At 38.4% G+C, this 26,710-nt stretch overlaps 1 protein-coding gene across 7 annotated transcripts; it reads left to right on the forward strand.

Annotated features, from left to right (window-relative positions):
- On the forward strand, positions 1-26,710 carry gne (glucosamine (UDP-N-acetyl)-2-epimerase/N-acetylmannosamine kinase). 7 transcript variants are annotated; one of them, XM_085459859.1, is made up of 15 exons: positions 1-178; positions 12,508-12,531; positions 12,638-12,709; positions 12,946-13,094; positions 13,771-14,017; positions 14,515-14,722; positions 14,809-14,961; positions 15,068-15,280; positions 15,820-15,907; positions 17,651-17,861; positions 17,969-18,098; positions 18,185-18,406; positions 19,180-19,362; positions 21,610-21,726; positions 24,756-26,710. In XM_085459859.1, exons 1-15 carry the CDS (start codon positions 176-178, stop codon positions 24,989-24,991), a joined length of 2,256 nt encoding a protein of 751 aa, XP_085315985.1. In that variant the 5' UTR covers positions 1-175; the 3' UTR covers positions 24,992-26,710. The 7 variants fall into 7 exon arrangements, with proteins under 7 accessions (XP_085315985.1, XP_085315988.1, XP_085315986.1 ...); XM_085459857.1 differs by lacking the exon at positions 1-178 and adding an exon at positions 7,108-7,299; XM_085459862.1 differs by lacking the exon at positions 12,508-12,531 and having other exon boundaries at positions 1-188.

Here is a 26,710-nt window from a genome sequence, read left to right on the forward strand (position 1 = left end):
CATCTGGTGTCGTCGCGATTTGCTTCATGTTTGTGTTAGCTTGAAACCCCCTCGTGTGAGAGCACCAATGTACAGTACTGGGGACGTAATCACAGAAACCCAAAAGCGGAATAGAAAAAAAGTGTGGCCATCGATGGTTTTAGCGTGAGATGAGGACGGCGTTTCTGGAGGTTTCATGGTGAGTTTCTGTAAGTGGATTTCCACAGCAATCTGATTAAAATGATGGCTACACAGATGGAAACTTCACGGAACTTTAGTATAATTTCGCCAGCTAACCATAGCTAGCTTGGAGTGTCAGGCCACTCCGAAACGTTTGTTCACTTTTTGGGGATTGTCCGGATAAAGTGTCACTCACTCAAACTGGGAAACAGCGCCCTGTAAGGGGTGTGCTGGTGTTAGCAGCACTCTTAGCTCATTTACTATATTGATTTCTAACGTGCTAGCTAACCCTAGCATAAGTTTCTGGCTAAACCAGGCGACAGCCGCCCTCATTTAAAACAGTTAAACTTCCTTGAGACAGCTATTCGTTTGAACATAAGGCGAAAATAACAAATTAGTCCGATTGTACCCGCCCGAGCATGTCTTGAATTCTTTAAACATTATTTTACGTTTAGAAAAGTCCGAAGGCAATCATTTTAATCTTTATCTAGTCTAAAAATATTTCTGGTTGCAGAAGGATGACTTTCTGCAACTGAGTTCAGCGATACGTAGTGGTGATTAATTTTTAAATAGAAATCAGGGCAAGCACTTACAAACTGGCATTATGTAAGGGGCTGTTAAGTTAACGGTCAGTCACTGGGTGTCCCTGTACCCTCTGAGCTTTACTGGGCCGTGTATATTTTTACTGACCTCCTGAAAACAACTGAAAAAAATTATAATGGTTAATGTTGGCATTTAGTGTGTTATGTTGCGCCGATCGCGCCGGCCACCTATAAAACATCCACACAAGAGCATTGATGTAATTTGAGCAGGTGGGTGTGGATGAAAGTTCCAGTTAGTAGTGTAACCACATCTGCAAGACACCAGTGGTAGAACCGCCCTAAAAAAGCTTGCTTTCTTAAAAACGACATTAGATGGCAGTGTGGTATTAATGTAACGTCTCAACTTGTCTGAACTGGATGACTTGAAGATTATGGTTGGTTGGATAGAATACTCTGTCCATTTTTTAGATGTCTGAATGTTGTGTGTAAGCCTTTACAGGACAAGTGAATGAATATCATAATTGTAAAGTAAAGATCCTACAATAATACAAAGAAGACAGCAGAAAACAACCCCAACAGTCATATGACCCTCTATGAGCAAGTGCTTTGGCGATAACCGGTCGGGGTTATGAATGAGTGATGTAAAGGTGAAATAAAAATACCAGAGTGTAATGGATTGAAAATTGTAATACTTTATAAGGTATTCCTGCATATATTCAAACAGGTGTGATTACATAGCAAACCAGTAAAGAAGGATGGAAGCAGGATGTGTGCACATTTCCTGATTTATTGCTTTGTTTGCTCAGAAAAAGTATGGGAATAGTTGCTGCATATTTAAGAGTCATTTATGATTGTGTTTTATGATGTAAGCTCCACCACCACTGTCCCACCCTTGTAGATAATTATAGTCAAGCAGTATTTACTCGGTCTTGTTTGAATGCTTCAATATGTTAAGACAGTGGTTCCCAAAATTTTTTGCTAGGCCTCCCCACACACACACCCTTCTTTAACAACAATTAAGCAGATAATTAAGCAATAAATTACAGGTAGTGCTAAAATAAACTACTAACTCTTTTGCGCTACGTCCACACCTACATGAGTATTTCTGAAAACGCAGCTGTTTCTATGCGTTTGGGTCTTTCGTCCACACGTAAACGGCGTTTCGAATCACTGAAAACTTTGATTTTTAAAAACTCCCTTTTTGTGTTTACGTGACGGACGAGGAATACAGAGTTCGTCACGCAAGGTCAAAGGTATGTGCCTTTTTTTCACGTCACGCTGTGCGCCACGTTATTGTTTACATGAGCTGAATTGCAGAATGACAGATAGAGACAAAATACTGTTGCTGTTAATCTGACTATCTGCAGGTTTTACACGTTTACATATACACACGCAGTTACTGTCCCTCCATTTAGAAAGGCAGAGGCGTCACGGTGTAATTATTTTACGTGTAGTTGTGTTTTTTTCCTGTGTAATAATATTCAACATTGCTATCAATACATTTTTCAAAAAATGCCTCTCTGTGCAAAATAGGTTCAAAAACATAAACAGCTGTGGGATACTGTTTGTCCGTGATTTGAACCGGGGAAACAAATTGTGGCAGGATCAGCCTGATATTATTTGTATCCCATTGTAACTTTACTGTATAAAGAGCCAACATCTCCAACATGTCAGGAGTAGTTAGTCATTACAAGAAGTGTTTGTGAACTAAAAATCAAGAATGTAGGATACTGTTTATTTGTGATTTGGAGAGCCCAGCGCGTGCTCGCGACGCAGGGAAAACCAATTCTGCAGGGGAGACCTACCTTGGCACTTGTGCAGGTGAAGCCGAATGGAATATGCTTCACCATATTTTCACCACCATATTTTCACCATATTTTCTAGTCTTTGGCTTGGAAGGAAGTTGGTTTGGAAACACATTTATCTACTGCGTATATTTATATTCATCTCCTGCTTTGCGTTTGTGTGCAAGCCCCGTCAAAAGTCTGTCCATTATGCTAGCAGTGTTAAAGCGCTTTTAACCTCTGTGTTAAGAGGAGCTTAAAAAAAAGGTGTTGTGACGGTCTCCGGTATGAGGAAGATTTGGTGTGCGTTCTTTTGTATGTGTTTTTGTTCATGTGTGTAGGTGGGTCTGTGTGTTTTTAAAGAGCATGAAGAAAAGCGAGTAGAACAAGATCATCAGTGCTGACAGTTGGCCTGTGCTTTGATGCCACGTTTACTGCTGTAGAAAACGGATGTACTGATGATTTAGATGTTTAAAAATAATGTTAGTAAAAATTTTGTATCCAACATAACAGCTCTGGGTCCGTGGCTCTGTGCTTTACTGGCCCATGTATATTTTTACTGGCCTGCTGAAAACAGCTGAATAAATTATAACGTTTAAATATTAAAGCAGTTTAATTAATTTATTATTTGATTTTATAAGTGTGCATCTACATTGAAACTAATCTTGAAACAGTGGATGTGGTATAATCTGTCAGCAATTGGAGGATTTCTGGGCTGAAAGCTTCATGGACAGAGAAATAGAGAGCTACTGAGTGGGCTGTGGGCTGGAAATCTCTGTACAACATGTTCAAGTCTTTGCTGCACAGTGTAAAACAATGTCCACACAGGAAGACCCTTACATTCAGTTCTTGGTCAGCTTAATGGGAAAAAAATGCAGATTATCCATGATGCCCTTTTACTCTCCTGGTCTTACCTGGGAGCTGCTTTTGACTCTGTATTGCTATTTTTGTGTTATTTGTCAGTCAGCACACCTGATCTGTATAATTTGTATACCAGGATGTTCCAGCTGTATGCGGATGATAATGTATTTGCATAGTTCTTAATAGAATTGACAGCTTGTTGAGGCAGTGCAAACCCTGATGTCAAATATTTAACTATCATGTGTCATAACCATTATACAGTACCATAAGTTTGGTAATGGTATTCTCAGTATTTCCTTTACATGGAAGTGTCACTAAGGTTACATCGTAGTTGTCTTTAAGGTCCTCAACTGTCATTTTGTCAGGCTTTATTTGCAGTTTTTATGAGCAGTGTGCAGGAGAGAAGCAATCATGTAACTACGTCTGGGCTTAGTTGTGACTGCTCCCTATTCTTTGGAAGACGGTGTGCTATGCTGGTTGACATTATACCATTGTGTTACATAGACTGGTAATACAAGAAAAGCCTAGACTGCAAATAAGGTGCTGTTGGCATTTTGGCAGCCATATTTAATAAATATTTGGTGTGGACTTTGGCCTATTTGTGTCTTTGCAAACATTTTAACTGCACAACAGAACTACAGAAACTGGGTACCTTTGAAAAGGAAAGCAGTTAGATCAACTTTTAAATTCAAAGATTACTGTCATGGATGAAGAGTGTTCTTCGTGTGGATTTCTTTGTGTTGCAACATATTTACTTAGGGCAAAGCAGGAAGTACTTCCCTCTGTGCTTTTTAATGAAGACTTTATATATCTGAATGAACATTTTAGCTGCTGTTGTTCCTATTTTTCAGTGTTCTGTCACTTTTTTCCCTGTAAATAGATAATTTTTCTAAGTTACCTTGAACTCCTATGCAAATTGAGTGAAGCAGGATCCTGCAGGTCCCTGAACTACTTAAATAAACAAAGTCCTACGGAGCCAGTGAGCACTATGACTCTCAATCCGGTATGGCAGAATGGAGTACGGTGCATCATATTTGTCTCCGTTTTAATTTGAACTCCTACAGTAATTCAGTCTTATGGGAGTAGGCGGCCACTTGGGACGGTTTTGACACATGATGTAACAGCTTGCACACACATTCCAAGTTCAACTGCAACTTTCCAAGGGTTTGTCTGTGCCAGTAAGTGGGTGTGTGCACTGGCATGCAACCAGTCTTTATCAGACAATAAAAATGCTTTAGAAGTCTTAAGAGTTGAAATAACACAAGATAAGAAAACTGAAATATTCTCTTACCTCATGAACACAGACCGTAACTCAGACAAGAGAGGCCTACAGTTCTTTAGTTGTTTGGGATTCTTTTGTGAGCTCTTGGATGAGTTGACAATAGACTCTTATTTTGATTGGCTGGCCACTCCTGGGAATGTTCACCACTGTTCCAGGTTTGCTCCATTTATGGAGAATGGCTCTCACCATGGCTTGTTGCCGTCCCAAAGTGTAAAAATGGCTTTGTAGCCCTTTTTACACTGATAAATGTCACTAACATTGTTCTTGAGTCTCTTTAGATCATAGCAGTAGCAGAATACGTTTTTTGGTATTATTTAGCACAGAAGATTTGACGTGATTTTCATCGGTGCAACACAACTCTGTTACTTAACCAAAAAAATCTATTTTCCTTACAAATGTAAAACATACTGTGAATAGGCATTGTCACCGTAAACAAATAATTGACCAAACACAAATTACTTACTTTTTGTAGTTATATAAGTGATGTCTTGAATCAGTAGGTTAACAGTCAACAGCTCTTGAATGAGTTGACAATAGACTCTTATTTTGGTTGGCTGGCCCCTCCTGGGAATGTTCACCACTGTTTTATTTTTAATTTTATTTCAGAATATGTGCTTTCTTTGGTCAATATAATGGCAGTGAGAGAAAAAGAAAAACCTGTTTAAGAAAGCAACTGAACAATGTGTTACACTTCCTTTTCTTTTAACGTGTTGTGTGAACTTGGGAAGCTTGTTGTATAGGTGGCATGTATATTAGCTGTTTAGCACTGTCTTTGCATATTATTGATTTTGCATAAAAAGAAAGTCCTGCTTCAATATTTATTGAAAAATACATTACATTCAGAATTATTTGTATTTATTGAATAGCATAAAGACCAATATATTTCAGAAATAAGCGGTTATCTCTTTGTACACCTTCTAACATTTGGAGATGAGTTCACTGTTGCATTCAGTGATTGATATGACTGGCTTTTGAACTGTACACAGATTTCAAGCTAGATTCTCCAACTCCTCTTTAGTGTGTTTTTTAAAGATACGTTCAAATTTTTGTATAAGACCACGCAGCTTTCAGCTTCACCTATTGATCTTCAGTCAGCTTGGGCCCAGGCAAAGCTGGATCCTTTACAAGTGGTATAATATTTGCGTGTTTGCATGCTAAAGTGTTAGCTGTTGATGCAAGGACGAGCTGTCAATTCAGTTTCATGCTGACAGCAGATCCTGATATTGTGATTTTTCACTACATAAACATATCTGTTTTCATTGCTTCCTTAAAGCCGTTTTAAGAGATGCAATGCATAGTGACGTTTCTGTCAGTTGTGAAATGTCCCTCATTCATGACTTTATTCAGACATCCCCACATAATTAAAAACTATAGTATGGTTGCCTCCTCTTATGATTCTCTCTCAAGTCTCATGCCCTATAGGGAGAATGGTCAAAACCTGTCTGAACATGAGAATTGCCTGAGTTGCACATGTCTGCTTACAAAAGGTTAATAATTAGACCCACCACTGAATGTAACCTTTCCCTACTGGTCAGTTACAAGTCGAGGTTGTATTTGTATCCAGCTATTTGACTTTGATAAATACTTTCAGCTTCATAGGAATAATAGCGTGCTGCTTTAAATGTGAATGTTGCATGTTTTTAGGCACATGGCCCAGTACTGATGAGCGTTAATTATTCAGAGAGAGAGAAAAAGGATCGTTAGGGCCTAACGGTAAATTTCAATCTGTTTTTCTTCTTCTACTGACATAGGTAAGCTGTGACACAGACTAAAAGATTAGTTGTCAAATAATTTGTTAAACATAATGTTGTAGTCTTTTTTTTTTTATTCTTTGTATTTTGAAAAAATATAGGTAAAAATATATTTGTAAAGTTAATGTTTATATGTATAAATTCAAAGTCAGTATTTGCAGTAGTGGTTATTGTATCAATATATTGTGCATAAATGTTTTCCTGTAACTATCCCTACTATGACCCCTTTAATCATTCATTTAAATTGACTTAATTAATGTAATTCAATTTAGTTTGTGCAGTTCAATTCAGTTTCATGCTGACAGCAGATTTGGTTTGATAATCACTGAATTAATTGGAGTAAAATTCTTGCACCTTTTAAATGTACAGTGGCAGCTAAACACTATTTAAAGCTGCTTTAATATTTTTTGAAATTATTAGTAAATCATTACTATGCGTTTTCATTTTAGTTTAACATTGCATAGATGTTTTTTTTTCTTTCTTTTTTTTAAACAGGGTCATGAAAAACAGCACTTAACAATTTCATGTCTATTACTGCAATAGGGAATTACTTTATTTTGTCATAATAACTAGAGGCATATGATATAGATTATGAAGTGCCAAGCCTTTGTTCTTCATTGTTTGCTGTCACATACTCGGTGAATCATTGGCATTATTTCAATTGAACCCTACCCTCGTCTCCTGCTCCTCCCCCAGCTCTATGTCTGTGTCGCGCTACCTCTCTCACTTCCTTTCTCTCCTGCTGTGTGCTGGGTTGCGCATGCTCTCCCTTCGTTCCTCAATACGTCCATGATAACAGCAAAAACAAATCCTTGGATAATAAGAATATAATAATAACAATCAAAGATTGCTTTTTAGCCAAGAATCTGTAGAGGTGTGGCATGGATATGCATCTGGGTTCTGTGCAGATAAGTCCTCACGTAAGTCAGATGGGCCTTTTTGTCATTTAGCATGATACCATATATTTTTTTTTTGTTCGTTTGTTTTAAATCATCATCTGATTATTGCTGCTCATTTTCTTTTCTCCCTTCTGTACGTTGAGCATCTCTGTCTGCCTCCTATTGCTGTGTCATTCCTGCCTTTGCGTTCTGCATGCATCCCTGCCCCCTCCCATACCTTAATGCTGGCTGCTGATGCTGTCTTGTGATGCTTGAGTGGAACCAACCGCATGCTGAATACAATTTAGGGTAAATTACAGGATTTACCCGTGTATGTAACACCAGAATTAATGTTGCTTTAACTAAATCACAGATATAACACTTGGCATGAATACTTGGTTGAAATTGGGTTGAAGAACATGGTGCACCACACTGCTGTGATAGCTGATTGAATTCTTAATAATTAAAGTGAGGGTGCCTTTTCCTGCAGCAAAGCCCTCATTCTAAACAAAACAAAACCAGCTTTTCTATTACTTAACGGTTAACAACAGACATCATCCACATTTCTTTCAAGGTACTTGATTTTGGAGGCAATGATGGAAAGCTACAAAATGCTACTGAAAACATACTATATTTGAAAGATGTAGTGGTCCAGGCCTGAAAGTGAAGCCAATGTGGATACACCTTATACCTGCTATTTTAGCAGAAGGAAGTGGATTGTGTAGAACGCTATACATGGAAAATAGCGCTACTACCCATTTGATTTGTGACCCCAGTAAACACTTTCAGTGGAGCTCAGTGGCTAGATTCATGGCTCTGTCCTAGGGCTGAACGATTATGGAAAATAATCTAATTGCGATTTTTTTGCCCCAATATTGCGATTGCGATGCGATATGCGATTATTTTTTAAGGTCTTTGTCTTCTGTATTATTAAACAAAGACAAGCAATACATCATATAGTATGGCCAATACTATATTACATTAATTTTAAACTGTTCTTTCCTGGAAGACAGACCTCTGTTATGATGACATGAGGTGATGCATGAATTGATGACTGACATTTTTATTTAACTTCTTCAATCACAACAGTATATTTGAACATACACAATAGTTTATTTTTAGCTTACAAACATCTGAGCATAAAGTGCTGACAAGGAACCCTGGTGTAAACATTAAAATGAAAGTCAGTACAATGTGCAGATTGCAGAAATATACATAAAAAAAATCAGTGGCTTTACCACACTCAGTTTTTCGACATCTGTGAACTACTAGACAGTCATTCAATTAAAAAATAATATTAAATAAATAAAAAATACACACATCTTACTGATCTCTGCAGTCAGTAACATTACACATAAAGTGCAAACATAATAGCAATTGTATAAACACACACACAAACACGCCTTTAAAATTTAAAGGCGTGAAATTGGACGGTCTAGCCTTCTGATTAGCGTCACCGCTGTCTCGGTGGAGTTTAATAAACTCGGCCGTCTGCTTCTTGCTATCTAAAATATAACCAGACACTGGTGTAAATTCTCGACTGTCTCATACTTCTGTTTAATAAGTTTTCTGTTTGACGTTTAGTCAGCTGTGTGAAAACCAAGGAGGAACCCACCCGGGGGATTAATAAAGTTTTATTTTATCTAATCTAATAACTTTAATCTCAGCCAAACCGATTTACTCACGAACAAACAAAACACTGAAAAAAGCCCAGCAATAACATTTTTAGGTTGTCTAAGTGACTTATATATTACGTTTAACCCGAGCAGCGAAACTCCGCGGTGATCTGAAAATGATGTGCCGGGAGTTGTGCCGTTCTCGGCCGCATCAGTAACCCTCGAGCTCCCGGCTAGCTGTCGAGCTGGTGGGTAGCAGACGCCTCTGAAAACGTCGAAGCACTTTTGCAAATATGGGATATCTTGATAAACCGAGCAGATATTTGATGTTTACACAACTACTTTCTCGCCTGAAAATATGTTAAAAGTTTATTTTGTGACCCAGAAAGATTAGTATGAGTAATTTTAAAACTTAGTAGCGGCCGCCATTGCTGGAAACTGGAGTTTGGCTGGGCCGTGCTATGAATTCTGGGATATGGTAGTAATTTGGACAGCCTTCGGCGCGTCGCTGTGACGTAATCGGTCTACAAATGCGGCCTCAGGAGGATGCAGCCCATGAATTTGGACATGTCCAGAGTATAATCGCAGCCTTTGCGGTTAGAAAATTGCACTTGATCATGTCGCGATATTATCGCAAATGCGATATATCGTTCAGCCCTACTCTGTCCTTCAGGGTAGGACCATCTTATGATACTTCAGCTTCTCAGTCTCAAACCTTGATTGTCAGATGTGGTTTCAATAGAGTAGCTGCAGTTATTTCTTCAAGGCCATGCTTAGCTTACTAGTTTCTCTTGTGTTATTTCCATTAAACTCAAAAGTTTGCAACAGAGGCAGCATAATGATAACAACACACTGACTATCTGTGAGTTGCTAGCTGTATGTTCTGTGGAAGAAATATTGGCTCAAGTTTTAGGATTTCTGCTTTAAAATGGTGTTAGCACCTGACAAGAGCAAGACTGTTGATTTAGAACTATATGCTAACAAGTGAAATGTTTACATCTTTACCGTTGTACTCAAATGCCAAGGAAAAGAAAATGTTAAGCATCACTGCTTTAGTTACATTATTGTATAACGATAGACTAACTTGGTTGTAGTTTCATATTCAAATCTTTCTCAATTTCACGATTTATTTGCATTTTTATATGTAAACATAGGTTTAAATAATTTGAATAACATCTATTTATGATTTTATTTAGATTTAACACACTATATTGTATACACGATATAGTGTGTGTATACACTATACATTGCCCTTGGTGCTAAACAAATTTCCCCTTGTGGGACAATAAAGTACTGAATTGAATTCAAACTTGTTTTTTTTCTCTAATCTGTAACCATAACATTATTCTATAAGGCAGAGATCATAGAAATTGATAAAATTAAGAACAAATTTGACAGCTCGGAACTTTTACCCCTTATGTCCTTATGTAAATTGGTCTTATTTATCTTTAGTGACAAAGGAAGATGAATGTCAAGATTTGAACAGGCTCATCTTTTACTATTGTGTTTTTAGGTGTGTCATTTATGTGCCTATTGCATCCCTTAAATGACATCGTTCAGGTTGTTTCCTTAAGTCTAGCAGGATCTGGAACTACCTGTTTAAGCAGCAGAAAGACACAGAGGATGTTTCTTAGACAGTACTACAAGGCAAGATCATCACAACCAGGGCATTTTACATTAGCAGTCAGGATAAACAGGCGCACAAAAGTGTTTAACCCAGGGTAACTTAACCCAAGCTAAAAGGAGTATTTCACAGGTCATATGACCTCCTCCACAAAAAACGATCCCTATGAGTGACAGCTGTTCTACAGAAGTTATCAAATGGTGATTGAAAATCTATAAAGAACAAATAAAAACCAGTGGGGCGAACGTGGTTGGGAAGCGTATCTGTAACCGGAAGGTCGCCGGTTCGATCCCCGGGCTCTCTGTCCTGGTCGTTTCATCCTTGGGCAAGACACTTTACCCTACCGCCTACTGGTGTTGGCCAGAGGGGCCGATAGCGCGATATGGCAGCCTCGCCTCTGTCAGTCTACCCCAGGGCAGCTGTAGCTACAACTGTAGCTTGCCTCCACCAGTGTGTGAATGTGAGAGTGAATGAATAGTGGCATTGTAAAGCGCTTTGGGTGCCTTGAAAAGTGCTATATAAATCCAATCATTATTATTATAAAATGCAACACTGGCAGAAGAAATTGCTGCATAAATCTAGTTATTTATCGTGCAGAGCAGTAAGATAAACATTTTAATTCCAGTTAATTAATGTATGGCCTAGCATATTTTCAGTGCTGCTTTTTATTTTTAAGGTGATGGCTACACATCACCTCTGAAATTGCTCTGAAATTTTAAACTGGATCCATTTAAAAACTTGAAGCTTACTGTCCCACAGTTTAATAAATGAGTCGATAAAAGTGATATCAATTTCAGTGATTGAACGGGCATTCTTAGTGTGGATTAGTAACTGTAATTCCTGCAGTTTAAAATAAAGTTGCATTTAAGAATGAATTTGTCAATAGGTGGTGATTTGTTGCTGCTGATCTCTAATCTTATAGCACAAAAAACCCGGGTTAACCATAAGCTTATCTGGATAAGCCAAAATCCTGATTCATAATAATGGCCTCTGGACTACCCCCCTGTTAATACTTATATTGTCTATGGCTGCATTTGTGTTGCAGTTGAACTACCTGGACACATTTTAGGGTTGGTCATTCTGAGTTGCAGAATTATGATTTAGATATGTTTTTACTATGTAGAAACTTGGACTAAATTCTATACGCCATCCAAATTGTTTGTCTTGTAGTTTTGTTAAGCTCTTTCACAGAACATCTCAAGCACATTATGGACAAACAGGGTTTTGAAACCTTCATCCATGCCACGGCTCCTCCTCCACCTTATCCTGGACTTTTTAAAAAAAGTATTTTTTGAGACATTTTTTGAGACTTTGTAATTTGACCAACTAAATGTAATACAAAGTTCTGGCTTATCCAGATAACTTTGTAGTAAAAAAAACAACAACACATTTTTGCACATGTCGAGGAGCGTGTCAGGCTACATTTCACTGTGTGTTATACTTGTATAACTATGCATGTGACAAATAAAGAACCTTGAATATTATATGTTACCAGCATTAGTGATATACCTCATTTGCCTAAATATATAGACAGACTGGTAAAACACAACTGATATGGTTTCTTCCTTGCAGCAAATGGAAGCAATATTGTCTAGTGAATAAACAGAGCTATCATCATGTTGGAGGAGCTATAAATCCTTTAAAATGACATATTGCAGGATCTGGTATTTATTCAGAATAATGGGTGAATGGAAGAGGAGCAATAAATTTTTTCTCACAGAAGACAGTATGACAGTTTACATTTAAAAAGTACTATAAATTATGTCTTTGCCAATCCAAAGTTCTCGCATACGTCTTTCTGTGTTTCTGTTAAGCTGAAAGTGTTATTAGCTGCATAGCTGGTGCTACAGGTTTTCTTACGTCACATTACTAGGTGCGTCACTTTGGCCTTGTAAAGTAAAGCACTGTTGTAGAGCATGTTTTCTGTCGGGTAAATAATGTGTTAGCGTGTGTTCTTCATGTTAAATATGAATCATTTTTAGTGTAGTTTTGTTTATTTTCATGCTTCAGCCTCTGAATATTTGGAAGGCCCAAGTGAGTATGATCTGTGGGTGTTGTGTATAAAGAAAATAATGTATAAGATAATGTTTTACACATTTTTATTTTGATCTTACCTACAGCATTTTTATTTTTCCCCCAGGAGCAGTATTTTCTGAGAATGCAAAGGAACAAAGAGAAGAAATCAATGGAAAAGATGGGAGAGTCAAATCAGGTATGATTTTATGTCTTGGCTCAATTAAAAAAAAATGTATATAGTTGTTGTGAAGCAGATGCATATGTAGTATATAGTTGAAATTCAAGGATGTGTGGAGATGATAATATTCCTTCAGACCTCAGTGAAATAACTGAGAGACGTATTTCTTTGTTTTGCATACTAAATTAAAATGACAAAAACTGTCTGTGTGTGTCTTTGTGTGCGTGTGGTGGTTACACTGTTTTCTGGTTTAGTGTAAGAGGAAACTGAGGGTGTGTGTGGCAACATGCAACAGAGCAGATTATTCCAAGCTGGCCCCCATCATGTCTGGGATCAAATCCCACCCAGAAGACTTTGAACTGGAAGTTGTGGTGCTTGGTTCACATCTCATTGATGACTACGGGTAAGACGACCCAACTTTTTTCCTTTGCAAATGCCACTTTTTCTTTTCTTTTTCACTTGTGGACCTTCAGAAGATGCTCACAAAATAGCCAACAACATTTTGTTTGCTCGGTGACCTGTAAAATAAATGAAGAGTTGAAGGACACCAGTGCATCCAAACCACATAACTGATTTACTAGGAGTAAAATTACATAGCAACTCATGGGGTTTGGTTGCTGAGGAAAAGATTACAGTTGTGGAGTGACGGCAAAAAAACATTGATATCAATAGTGAGTTTGAGATTTGAGAGATTTGTGATATTTATCCAGTTTTGGTGTCTAACGGATGGGATTCGAACATTTGTAAAGGAGTCAAACAACTGCACAGACAGTATAACAATGGTCTGCATGTTTTAAGCAAGACCGAGTATATAAGCCTAGAATATTCATAGAGACATGTCATATTTTCCATACTCACTCAATATTTGTGTGCAAAAGATAACTCCGATAACTTGGTCAGCATTTAAAATTTGAATCTCACATTGCCAAGTTCCAAAAATAAGCTTCCAGTCTTTTTTCTTTCTTTCTTGCATCTCAAAAACATTGCAAAAATGAAACCTTTTGTTGCCATCCCATGATTTGGAACTTTCAGTATACATTGTGCTGTTTGCAACTTACCGAAGTGTTTTGTTTTTGCAGGAACACTTTTCGGATGATTGAGCAGGACGACTTTGACATTGGCTCGAAGCTCCACACTATTGTGAGAGGAGAGGACGAGGCTGCCATGGTGGAAAGTGTTGGGCTGGCACTTGTAAAACTCCCTGATGTTATACAGAGACTGAAACCTGACATCCTGGTCGTACACGGTGATCGTTTCGATGCTCTCGCTTTGGCTACTGCTGCAGCATTAATGAATATTAGAATACTTCACCTGGAGGGAGGAGAGGTGAGGAAACCCAGTTGAACAGTTTCTCCTTCATTAGAGGCAATTACATTTCTTGAAAGCAGCACACAATGAAAAGAAAATTAAAATATGGGGGCAATATTGCATCATAAGTACTTAGATTTTTTTTATGCATTCTGCCAGTGCAGAATCTTTTCTTCTTTTTGTTTTACCCCTCAGCTGTAAAAGGCTGATGGGCTGGGCAGGTGGACAGCTTGGACACCCAACTATGTCATAACAGTATCTCAAAAGTTGTCACCTAGAGTTTTCTAATTCATACAATAGGTGCATCTTCAAAAACATGCCAGAGGAGTTTGAATTTTGGTGACCTTGACCTTGAGATCAAGTTCAGCGGTCAGGTTTTCTGAAAATCTTGTGATAACAAAAGAAGGGAGTCACCTAGAATTTAAAACATAGGGGACACTAGCTACTGGAGGATGGGGGTGGTTACATCAGTATTATTATTATTTTTTAACTCTATCCTGTGCTGCTTGTTCCAGGTTAGTGGTACAATTGATGACTCAATCCGCCATGCTATCAGTAAACTGGCCCATTACCACGCCTGCTGCACACGGATGGCAGAGCAGCACCTCATAGCTATGTGTGAGGACCACTCTCGTATCCTCCTTGCTGGCTGCCCTTCATATGACAAGCTGCTATTGTCTCATCACAGAGAGGACTACATGGATATCATCAAAAGCTGGTTGGGTATGCAGAAATATATTCACAGGACAAAATTATTTAATGAGAAATAAGTCTACGTTTGTATTTTATGTGATATTTGCATCTTGCAGATGACAAGGTCCAGGAAGGTGACTATATTGTAGCATTGCAGCACCCGGTCACGACGAACATCCAGCACTCTATTAAAATCTATGGGCTGATGCTGGATGCGTTGATTTCCTTCAACAAGAAGACTCTCATCCTCTTTCCCAACATTGATGCCGGTTAGCTCCACCTGTGCTTACTGTTTTTAAAGTCCTCTTTTCAATAAGGTTTGGACACTCAAACAAAAGTTGAGAAAAATAACATAAGCATTTCTCCTATAAACAGGAAGTAAGGAGATGGTACGTGTTATGCGAAGAAAGGGGATTGAGCAACACCCAAACTTCCGAGCAGTGAAGCACATTCCTTTTGAGCAGTTCATCCAGCTTGTGTCACATGCTGGCTGCATGATTGGAAACAGCAGCTGCGGGGTACGAGAGGCTGGGGCCTTTGGCACACCTGTCATTAACCTGGGAACAAGACAAACAGGCAGAGAAACAGGTAGGTGTAACAAGAATGTCAATTGCCCTGAGCTTATCTCATACAAAGCTTCACAGGAGCTAAACAAAGGCGCAACGTTTTCTTCTTCTTCTTTTTTTTTTAAGTCACGCAATATCAAGAGGAAAAGGTGAAAACAAGTTACAGCGGGAATGATTATCCCATCATGAACTTTCTCATACTATTCCCATAATATCCGCTATCAATCCCATCTCCAGGAGACAAACACCCAGCACTATTAGTAGACAGTCAGGTCATCATAGTCCAAAAGACTCCACTGAGACTCATGTTTTATTTATTTTTTTAGTATATGTTAATGATTGAGTAATATAATGTCAGTATGTGTGGTATAGCTGGAAAGAATCATTTACTGGGACATGAATTAATTGTCCTTGAACATTTAAAGGATTGAGGCTGCTGGAAGACAAAATAGTACAAAAACATCAAGGTTATTTTCCTCAACCTGCCAAGCTGTATTGTTCTGCTAAATCTGTCTCAGGTTGTTTTTCTTATTAACTTGAGGACATTTTTTTTTCTCCCAGGTGAAAATGTTTTACATGTCAGAGATGCCGACACTCACAATAAAATCTACCATGCTCTGGAGCTGCAGTTTGGAAAGAGATACCCCTGGTATGGCCAGTGTACAATCTTCATTTGTCCCCTGGGTGTTTGACCAAATTTTTAACTGTGTATTTTCATTTGCCAAGCCTTCTTTCAATGAAGGAACTGCTGTATATTTTCAGTAACTTTACTTACAGTGCCAGTTAAAGTCCTGTTGAACAGGATTTCAAAAATATGTTGGAAATTACAGTCTGTCATTATCAGTTTGTCACATTCAAGTTGTGTGACCTGTTTTTCCTCTGCCAGCCAGTACTTACTTTTTGCATATCTATCAAATGAGTCAGTTGATGAATTGTCTTTGTTAAAGCCCTTTAAGATATTAGAAGTAGCAGGAAATGGCAAGATGTATATTAGGGCTGCCACGATTAGTCGACTAGTCACGATTACGTCGACTATCAAAATCGTCGACGACTAATTTAATAGTCGACGCGTCGTTTGAAGCTTTGTAAGATCCCAAAAGACACAGGAATAAGTAGTAGGATTTAAGAGTGTAATAACGGACTGAAACAGAAGATGGCAGCACTGCATGTACAAGGATGCCAGCTGCCGTTAAACCCCGAAGAAGAAGAAGCTGTGTCCCAGAATTCATAGCGCGGCCCAGCTCAGTTTCCAACAATGGCGGCAGCTAGTTAGTTTTAATATTACTCTTATTATTCTTTCTGGGTCACAAAATAAACGTTTAACATATTTTCAGGCGAGAATGTAGCTGTGTAAACCTCAAATATCTGCTCAGTTTATCAAGACACCACATATTTTCAAAAGCGCTCCGACGTTTTCGGAGGCGTCTGTTACCCACTAGCTCGTTAGCTAGGCGGGGGCTAGGCTCACTAGAGCCGTGAGAACACCGGACTCCTGGCAAATCGTTTTCAAACCCACCGCTGTCTTTCGCTACTCAGGTTAAACATGATATATAAGTCACTTAGATAATTTAACAATGTTATTGTTTGGCTTTTTTTTAGTATTTTATTTGTTCCTGAGTAAATCGGTTTGGCTGAGATTAAAGTTATAGTTTTTACACAGCTAAATAAACATCAAGCAGACAGCTGATTATCAGAAGTGTGAGATGCTGGAGAATATACCCCGGTGTCCTGTTATATTTTAGATAGCAAGGAGTTTATTAAACTTCACCGAAACAATCTGCAAATTTCATTAAAATTCAATAAACTATCATCTTGTCTTTATTTTTAGTTAGCACAGACCTTAAACACTTAAAGCTGTAAGCTAATGATAGTTATATTAGAGCAGATGCTGCTGGTGCAATAAGCTGTACGTTTTACGTCCAATGGATGATGATCTGATTAGTTGACTAATCGCAAAAATAATCGGTGACTAGTCGACTATCCAAATAATCGTTTGTGGCAGCCCTAATGTATATCCTATGGTATGTTTAACATAACACGTTTTGTACAGAATCAGGTCAGGCTCATTAACCAACAATAGACATGCAGGTGGATGTTATATACGTCTGTGATTATTGTGTGCAGTCTTAGAAAGAAGAAAACTGTGTTACTTTACCAAACTGTTCGTCTATAAGGCAGATTTTATCCAAATTATTTTTAAAAAAGGGGTTATGGCAGAGTCACTGTCTGTGACATAATTTAAAAAAAAAGTTTGAGAATCAGGAGAAGGTAATAATGTAACAATGGGTTGCACTGAACTGTATTTGGAGTCAAAACAAAATTTTAAAAAATGTTTATATTAGCAAATATGCAAATATGCAAACACGCAAATATGTTTGTTTGTTTAAATCAGTTCTAAGATTTATGGTGATGGCAACGCAGTGCCTCGTATTCTCAAGTTTCTCCGTTCTATTGACCTGGACGAGCCTCTCCAAAAGACCTTCTGCTTCCCTCCTGTGAAAGATCCGATTTCCCAGGACATTGATCATATCCTAGAGACACAAAGTGCTTTGGCCGTCGACCTGGGAGGGACCAACCTCAGAGTGGCTATTGTCTGCATGAGGGTAGGCTGGATGAACACTAAACTTTAAATGTTTTTTTAAATGTTTCTTCATTTTCACTTTCAAAAGCTTTTGTCTGTTCTGCTGTTTTGTTTTTTAAACTTTTCCAGGGCACCATAGTGAAGAAATACAGCCAGCCCAATCCAAAGACTTTCGAGGCCAGAATGGAACTCATATTAAAGATGTGCAATGATGCCATGCGGGATGCTGTGGGCCTTAACTGTAGAATACTTGGTGTCGGTATGAAAACACACTAATACTAAAACACATTTACACATAGGAAAAAAACCCAGCACAACAATTTCAGATTTATTTCTGCTCTTTAGGAGTGTCCACTGGTGGGCGTGTAAACCCCCAAGATGGTGTGGTCCTTCACTCCACAAAGCTGATTCAGGAGTGGTCTTCTGTGGACCTAAGAACGCCCATATCAGATGCTTTACACCTACCCGTCTGGGTTGACAATGATGGCAACTGTGCTGCACTGGCAGAGAGGAAGTTTGGTCACGGCAAAGGAGTGGAGAACTTTGTCACAGTCATCACAGGAACAGGTGAGAAGTTTTTGTTTTTTAAAGTTTTTCAGATGAGGATCTTCATCTATTTGCTTGATAACTAGTGGTGCAGATGAACGTGCTTGAGCCACGCTATGATATCCCGTTCGCGTCCACTTTAGTGGCAAGATCGTTCCAAGCATGTATGAGCAGGAAAAGATTTAAGTTGTGGGTGAACTGTCCCAGGCATCTTCTGTTGCCCTAACTACTACAAATGGGTGGACCTCCAGGGCAACGGAAAGCAACGTTGACAGCTCATTATATCACAGCGGAGTGCGATATAATGAGTGGTATGGTGTATTATTGTAGGGTCTACCTTGCAATATAAAGCGCCTTGAGCTGACTGTTGCTGTGATTTGGCGCTTTATAAATAAAATTGAATTGAATTGAGTGGTAGATACAAAGCCCTATACTGCCCTATATTGTACCATAATTTTTTTTTAAATATTTGTGTGGAATGAGTCTTGAGGTGAATGTTTTTAACAGGCAAAAAATACTTCAATAAGTAAATGTTAAATTTTTGTCTTTTTTCTTTTTTTGCTAATCCGAAAATTGATCCGATCCGTGACTTTAAACCGTGATCCGATCCGAACCATGAGATTTTTGATCCGTTGCACCACTAATGATAACTGTGAGACCTGTATGAATTCAAACAAACTGCGATGATGATTTTTACAGCTGAAATAATATTTACTGCCTTATTCTTTTTGTAAATTACATCGTCTGGTTATTTAAGTCTCAGGAAGTAAAAAATATTTTGACTCTGTGTGCAGGTATTGGAGGAGGAATTATCCATCACAATGAGTTGGTCCATGGTAGTACCTTCTGTGCTGCTGAGCTGGGTCACATCATGGTTTCCCTGGAAGGCCCAGAGTGTATGTGTGGCAGCCGTGGCTGTATAGAGGCCTATGCATCTGGGATGGCCCTTCAGAGAGAGGCCAAAAAACTGCATGATGGTGAGAGATTTTTTTTGTTTTTTTTAATAGTGGATATTGGCTATGCGCTTACCAACACTTGGCTTTAGAAACCTTTGAAAATGTAAAAATTGAAATCTCTCCACAAAAACATAAACACAAAATAAATCTTTATCCAGCAGATAATCTTTTACAAGTTTTCTTACGATACCAGAGCAACAGAAAGTGCAACTAAATTTTACACCATCAACTTTTTTTTTTATAATAGAGCATTGGCAGGATCGCCTCTAACGAAATGAAAATACTTTGTCAGTGTCGTCAGGAGCAGGGTTCATATCCATGTTGCTTGTATGCTGCTGTCATGATGACAGACTATCCAAGAGTAGGGATGGGTATCGTTTAGGTTTTATCCGATACCGGTGCTAAATCGGTACTTTTGAAACGGTGCCGGTGCTCAAACGGTGCTCAAACCGGTGCTTAAAGAATGGAGAACAGAAAATTGGTCCAAAAACCTCTCATGTTTAGCTGGTTTTTTGTAGAAAGATAACAATGTTAGCCTTTTCTGCAGCTATGGGGCATATATGGTATCACTCTTGGCTGGAAGCAGTGCTTAAACAATGGAAAAAACACAAACTTTGTCCAAAAACCTCTCATGTTTAACTGTTTCCCACTTTTTCTTTGGTCATTTTAGCCTTTTTGGCCAGGGTGAAGGGAGTATCTGCCATCAAACAAGAAGACAGCCGCATGTAGCTATGATGATGTTTGCTAGTTCACCTTACATGCATTAATATAATAACGTGGTTAGCCTACTCAACGTAAATTACACACGAACAACGTTAAGCTACTCACGCAGAGAAGAACGGCTGCTGCTGCCATCATCACCCGTCATCATTTCTGCTACACTGGCAGGGCTAGGGGCCAGGACTCTCCTCTTCGGGTTTTTGGGGGATGTTGCTAAATCCGGGTCCAATAACAGGCAACCCACCCGCAGTAGATGTGCTCGGTGTGAGGTCTCGCAGCAAGCTATCAAATACTGTGCATTTCTCGGCTTTTAAAAAAAAAAACGCTATACGTCGCCAGGTGTTTCATCGGATTCGAGGTGTTACCTCCTTTGACAGTATCACCTTAAAGCACTAGTTGCAGGTTGATGAGTTTGCATCTTTTGCTGTGAAGTACAGCCAGACTTTGACCGCTTCGCTTTGGGCATTTTTAATCTGTAGCTCTGCTCTAAAAGAACGTACGTACCTGGCCCCGCCTACTATCCTCGCAAAGGTAAAATGATTGGCTAGAAGTGTATCACAGCTGAGGAAAAAAAAGCACCGAAATAAAGCACCGAAATGTGCGCTGCTTTTCTGTCTGGTTACTACCGTTTATGTCAGAACCGGTGCCATCATGGCACCGGACACCGGTACCCATCCCTACCCAAGAGTGTGAATGTATTGACACTAAGTGGTAGCAGCAGCAATCAGCATTATAGTGCAATAGTACTGAAACAGCATAAGTTCAATGTAAGCACAGAAGTAGCCTAAGTAGTGTTTACCCAGGAAATTTTAAGCAGATGCTAACACATGGCTCCTTCTTTGAGTGATAGAGATTTAACCTGCATTGATAGATGGAGTGGTCAACCTTTTATCCCCAATCATGTTTCTGACCTGTTGCCAGTTAATATTAGTATAATTAGTTCCCAACTTTTGAGATGCGTTGCTGGCATCAAATTCAAAATGAGCAAATATTTTTCATTAAATAGTAAAGTGACTCTGTTAAAATGTTTGATACGATTTTATATCTTCTGTTTTGAGTAAAATGTGGGTTTATGGGTTTGGGAAAGTGTTGTATTCTGTTTTTATTTACATTTTACACAGAAGGCCGGGGTGGGTTTTTTTGTTTGTTTGTTTGTTTGTTTGTTTGTTTTTAAATTGGGGCATGTATTTTCTTGATGGGGTAGAGAAAATTGTACCTCAACTCTTATGGTTTTATGTTGTATTCTATAATCTTTTTAAACAAATATATATTTATTGAGTTTTTGTTTAGCAACTCAGTCATCCATCACATGATAATCTGGTAAACAGTGAGATTGGTATTATTTAGATAAAACTGTATCCTGCAATGCTAGTTCCTGTTTCTTAAGCTGTAAAGTCAGTTTAAATCCAGCACAGGAATGAACGACGTCAGGAAGTAATTAAGCATAACCCTTCTTGTTGTATGTCTCAAGTGGCTTCATTCCATTTATCATTATCCATGTTCATTATCCATGTGTTTTTTGTTTGTTTGTGTGTTTGTTTTTTACAGAGGATCTGTTGAAGGTGGAGGGGATGGATATGAAACTCTCAGAGCCAATCACTGCTGCACATCTTATCAGTGCAGCCAAAATGGGAAACTCCAAAGCCGACGCTGTTCTGACCAAGGGTTAGTTCACAAAGGACACAGAGAAAATAGTAGAGAATAGTAGGTTCACCTAGCTTGAAAATGGGGTTGACAATATTTCTACCTCAGCAGTGGTCTAAATTAGAGATGGCACGATACCACTTTTTTATGTCTGATACCGATATCATAAATTTGGATATCTGCCGATACCGATATGAATCCGATATAGTGTTTTTTAATCAATAAAACTCTTTTTTTTTTTAATATCTTGCTGCATTTTGTATAAGTTCATACTCAAGTTTAAATAAACAACAACACTAAAGCTATTCTGTTATACCTGTATGTAAAAAATACACTGCACCCAAAATATTTCATAGTTCAGTAATACTGATCAATCTAATAAACTTAAACCTACTCAATCCTTACTATTCTGGTATTTTAAAGAGTACTTAGCAGAAATATTAAGCAACCTAACTAACAGGGTTGCAAACTCCCAGCGAAAAAAAAATAGGGAACCACCCCCCACCCTCCACCTCATGATTCTTAATCGACGTAATCAACTTTAATTTGATGCAGGTTGGAAAAAAATGCACAGAAATAAATTATTTTTCAAGAATAATTAAATAGATTCAACATCTTCCTTCAACAGAATTGCAGACTGCACAGATGGTATCTTCCCAAAGGAAAAAGCACTATAGCTTACTAGGGTATATTAGACTTAACAGTTACTATATACAGTAATGGACTTCTTACATCAGATTAAAACTTTGGGTGTAAGATTCAGATAATTATTTATTAAAAGCTAGACATTTTAAATGAGAATAAGAAAGAAAAGTATGTCTTTGTGCCCCCTTTTCCCTGTGAATGCCATATAGAGATTGACAGACCACGTGATTTTCGCGCATTGCATGCCGGGAACTCGTGGCAAAACAATCCAAGTACCGCATCAAATGCAAGCATTTGCAGCACCGCAAAACGTTCATTTTCCGGTTCCAATAAATTCTTGCTTTTTCTTTGCCCCCCCAAAAAAGGAATGTACAAAACGAAGGAGAACAATGCCGGTCCGTACAAATACTGACTCGACGAAAAGACAAAGAAAAGATACGAGGAAAAAATCAAAGGAGTGAAAGGGTCAGACCCTTACGAGCACACAGAGGGACAAAAGACGTTAGCGTGCTGCCCAACTTTCACCACGCTCAGATTTATAATTATACGCTTCTTGGAGTGAGTGCATACACTCATGAAGTTTAGTAACTTCAGGTCACTGCAACAAGCCCAGGTACAGTTTACTGACGGATGGGTGCAGGACCTTGAAATGCACCGTGTAGAACGAAAGATCATCGTACGTATCATAAGTTTACCAGTCTCACAAATCGTCTTCATAAATACACATTCGTTAACCGTTTATTAATAGGACCTTTGAGCTCAACGGTAATTAATTAGTAGTGGAAATAATTTCTGGTACCCATCACAGAAATGTAGCAGTGACAATAATACTGTATGCTGTAATCGTACTGGGCAATTAGTGATACAAAAAACCTGTTTTATCCTGTGAATAAAAGTATATGTTTTTGTCAATGTACCATAATAACAGAAGCGAAACGCAATATTGTGTCAGGACAATTCACTGTTTATGCACAATAAACAAAGGAGCATAACGCGACAATTTCTGTTCAGCGCCAGACTTGCTTGTAACCTATATCACCAATTATGTTAAGAAAAATGACGCATTAACTACAACAGAAGACTGACCTTTGTGGGAATGCTTGGAGCAGACTAACATGTGAGCTGGAGTGTTCTGGGACGTTATATTTTGTCTTTGAATGGCTGCAATCCAGGCCATCCATCGCCTCTTTGTTACTTCGGAAACATGGCTTGAACAATTTCTCTTCAACGACATAATCCGATAACAACCGATCTCTTTACCCGTCGGCTTCCCGTGACTGTCATGCGACCGGCTATTGCAGTTAATAATACAACAGCTTCTTGCCATTTTTGTGTTTCATTTTATCGCTGTATAACTGATTTCAATTGAAAGCCTGCGTGCGCTAGTACCTCTTGCCACGAGTTCCCAGAATTCTTTGCGGTTTTACCCCTGAATGACGTCACATTTTCAATCTCTATCGGCCCCCCTGGCTAAACTTTGCTAGATCCGCCCCTGCACAGTTACCAGCCGTCAGCTACGTAGAAAAAGATCCTGGTCTAGAAAGTAATATTAAATAAATTCTAACAGCAGCTTATCAAGCTTAAACGTGCTGCTGTTGTTCAGCCACTGGTTTCCTCTTTCTGGTGCAAAGTGGGCCAAAAACAAAGAAGAGAGACGGACTCGCGACAGAAAAGCCGATCAGCTGATCATTAAGCAGTTTCATGATTGAAGTAGCAACAGGAGAGGGAGAGAGAAGAGGCAGTTGCTCCATATATCAGTTGTTAAGCTTAACATGGGAATGCTTTACAAACATTCAGAGATGAACTTACACACTTGCTTTGCTTCTCTCTGGGATCACAGATGAAATGCTGGTTGAGGCTACAAATACACACAGCCGCTCTATCATGTGAGCACACTGCTCCGACGTGCTACGGTTATGGGCCGAGTTACGCCATGTCGCCAAGTTTTGTGAGGTGTTTTTTTTTATATTTAATGGATCGGATTAAATTTTTTTATTTCTCTCCGATATCCGATCCAGTAATTTACGTCCGTATCGGACCGATACGTAATATTGGATCGGTCCATCTCTAGTCTAAATCTGATTTATTTTCACATGTACACAACAGCCTGAATTTAACTTAAGAGTCAATACTATAAATAAATTACTCGTGGACATATTACTGGGCATCTTACATTTACAGTAGGCATTATTTGAGTAGGAGTTTTTCTGTGGGGTTAACACAGCCGTGTGTTACCGTTTATAACACACCCCTTTTGTTATATGAAAGAAATCTCAAAACCTGGCATACACGTGGAAACAGATGGAAATAGGCAGCCTGTTATTTAGATTATGTGGTAATGTTTTAAAAGATATATTTAAAAAAAGATAAAATATAACTTCCTTATGTGTTCTTACCCTTTTTAGCCGCCACTGCACTGGGTGTGGGCATCATCAACATCCTCCACATAGTCAACCCTTCACAGGTGATTCTGTCTGGAGTCTTGGCCTCTTACTACCAGGCGCCAGTGCAGCATGTCATCTCGCAGAGAGCGCTCTTCTCTGTCCAAAACATCAAGGTTGTAACATCAGACTTGGAAGAACCAGCTTTACTTGGAGCAGCCAGCATGGTGTTAGACTATGCAACCAGAAGAATATATTAAAGAACAAAATCATTAAAACCTGCAAGGCAGTTTTGTCCCTGTGGTCTAACAAACATACAAGTACAGTTATTATTTTCCAAAGTTGAAGTCTGTTAGTCGGATTAAAATCCGGAAACACATGTGAAGTGGGAGTGGGTCTAGTGCATGGGCCAGAAATCCTAATTCTCTTTTGTATAGTATCGAGGTTGAATTAATCTCCAAAACTTATCTGTACAAGCTAGAACCTTCCTTCTGTGCTTGTGGTGTGGATGGATGGAATAGTCTATTTATAGAAACCTTGTGACCAAATTATAGCTGAATCTTGCTTCTGTTGCTTTCTTTCTATTGTAACTTTAGTTTTCTATCAATTTTGTGCGGATGTTGCATTTCCAATTGTATGGAACATACATCATTTACATTTTTAGTTTTTTTTTGTGTGTGTTGTTGTTCTTCTTCTTCTTCTTCTTTTTTATGAATGAAATAATCTAAAATGGTATTAAGTAACTTTAAATATACACCAATCTGTCACAACATTAAAACTACAACTCACTTACATGAAGAATACCCAACAATGTGGTAGTAGTCCCCAACAGCAGCACCAGCCTTGCCTTACTATAAAGATTCAACCCACAAGACCTTTGCCCCATTTAGAGGACAAGTGGGACATGCAGAGTACTAGGCAGGTGGTTTTAATGTTGTCGGTGTTTGGTGTATAATAAACATGATTAAAACTGCTTTGGATCTATGGATGCTATAGTATGATAAGAGGTTGGGGGGGTTGTTTGTTTGTTTGTTTTGTTTAAGTTTTTCCCAGGCTTGTTATGAAGATGTTATTCTTCTGAAGATGTACAACATGGTTTTTATGTACACCTTTATACTGCATTGCACAATACATGCTATTTGTAAGTTTTAAATACATTTCTGTGGATGTTTGTTTAATATTCATCGAGAAAATACGTTTTAGACAATTGTAAGAAAAAGACTGAAGTTAATTAAGTATTTATTATTCAACTTTTTAGTTAGTGTCCAAAGAAAAATTGAAACTGCATAGCAGTTCAAACATTTTTTCTTTGCATCTTTGAAATGTTACAGTGAGTATACATCTAAGGTGTCATTTGACCAGATTAAAATATTTACTGTTTAGAAGGCAAAACACCTATCAATTTTTTCTTTCTTTTTTTTGTTTTTAATTAATTTTCAAATTTTGATGTCTTCAGTTTTGTTTTAAAACTTATAAATGTTTAATTTATGCATTAAACATGCATTGAGGTCTTTATGAGGTTTTCACCTGAAATGCTTTTCCAGTGGACCTGAAGGAATTCCTACAAATGTTGAGCACTCGATAGTGGCTCCTCTCCTATCTGTTGACCAGATCAGTTTTAATATTAACGAACAAACACTGAACACTTTACGCCGATTCATCTGCTTGTTAACGCAAATATCTAATCACGTCACAAAGCTCAGAACTTCTTAAACTTGTTTCATGAACACGCCAGTGTAGTGAAAAAAAACCTCCAAAGTCACCAGATCTCAATCCAACGCAGCACCTTTGGGATGTGGTGGAAGGGGAAGACTGGCTTCATGGATGTCTAGCTGACAAATCTGCAGCAACTGCGTGTGGCTATCAACATGGACCAAGATGTTTATTTTATCTTGTTGAATCTGTGCTAGCAACAGTTAAGCCAGTTTTGAATCTAAAAGGCTGTTGATATTTGTGTAATAAAGAACTTTTAATTACCA

Source organism: Copadichromis virginalis, linkage group LG6 (assembly GCF_057382275.1).
Source record: "Copadichromis virginalis isolate Kocher_CV1m ecotype Utaka linkage group LG6, C_Virginalis_male_GT1.1, whole genome shotgun sequence".
Taxonomy (NCBI): Eukaryota; Metazoa; Chordata; class Actinopteri; order Cichliformes; family Cichlidae; genus Copadichromis; species Copadichromis virginalis.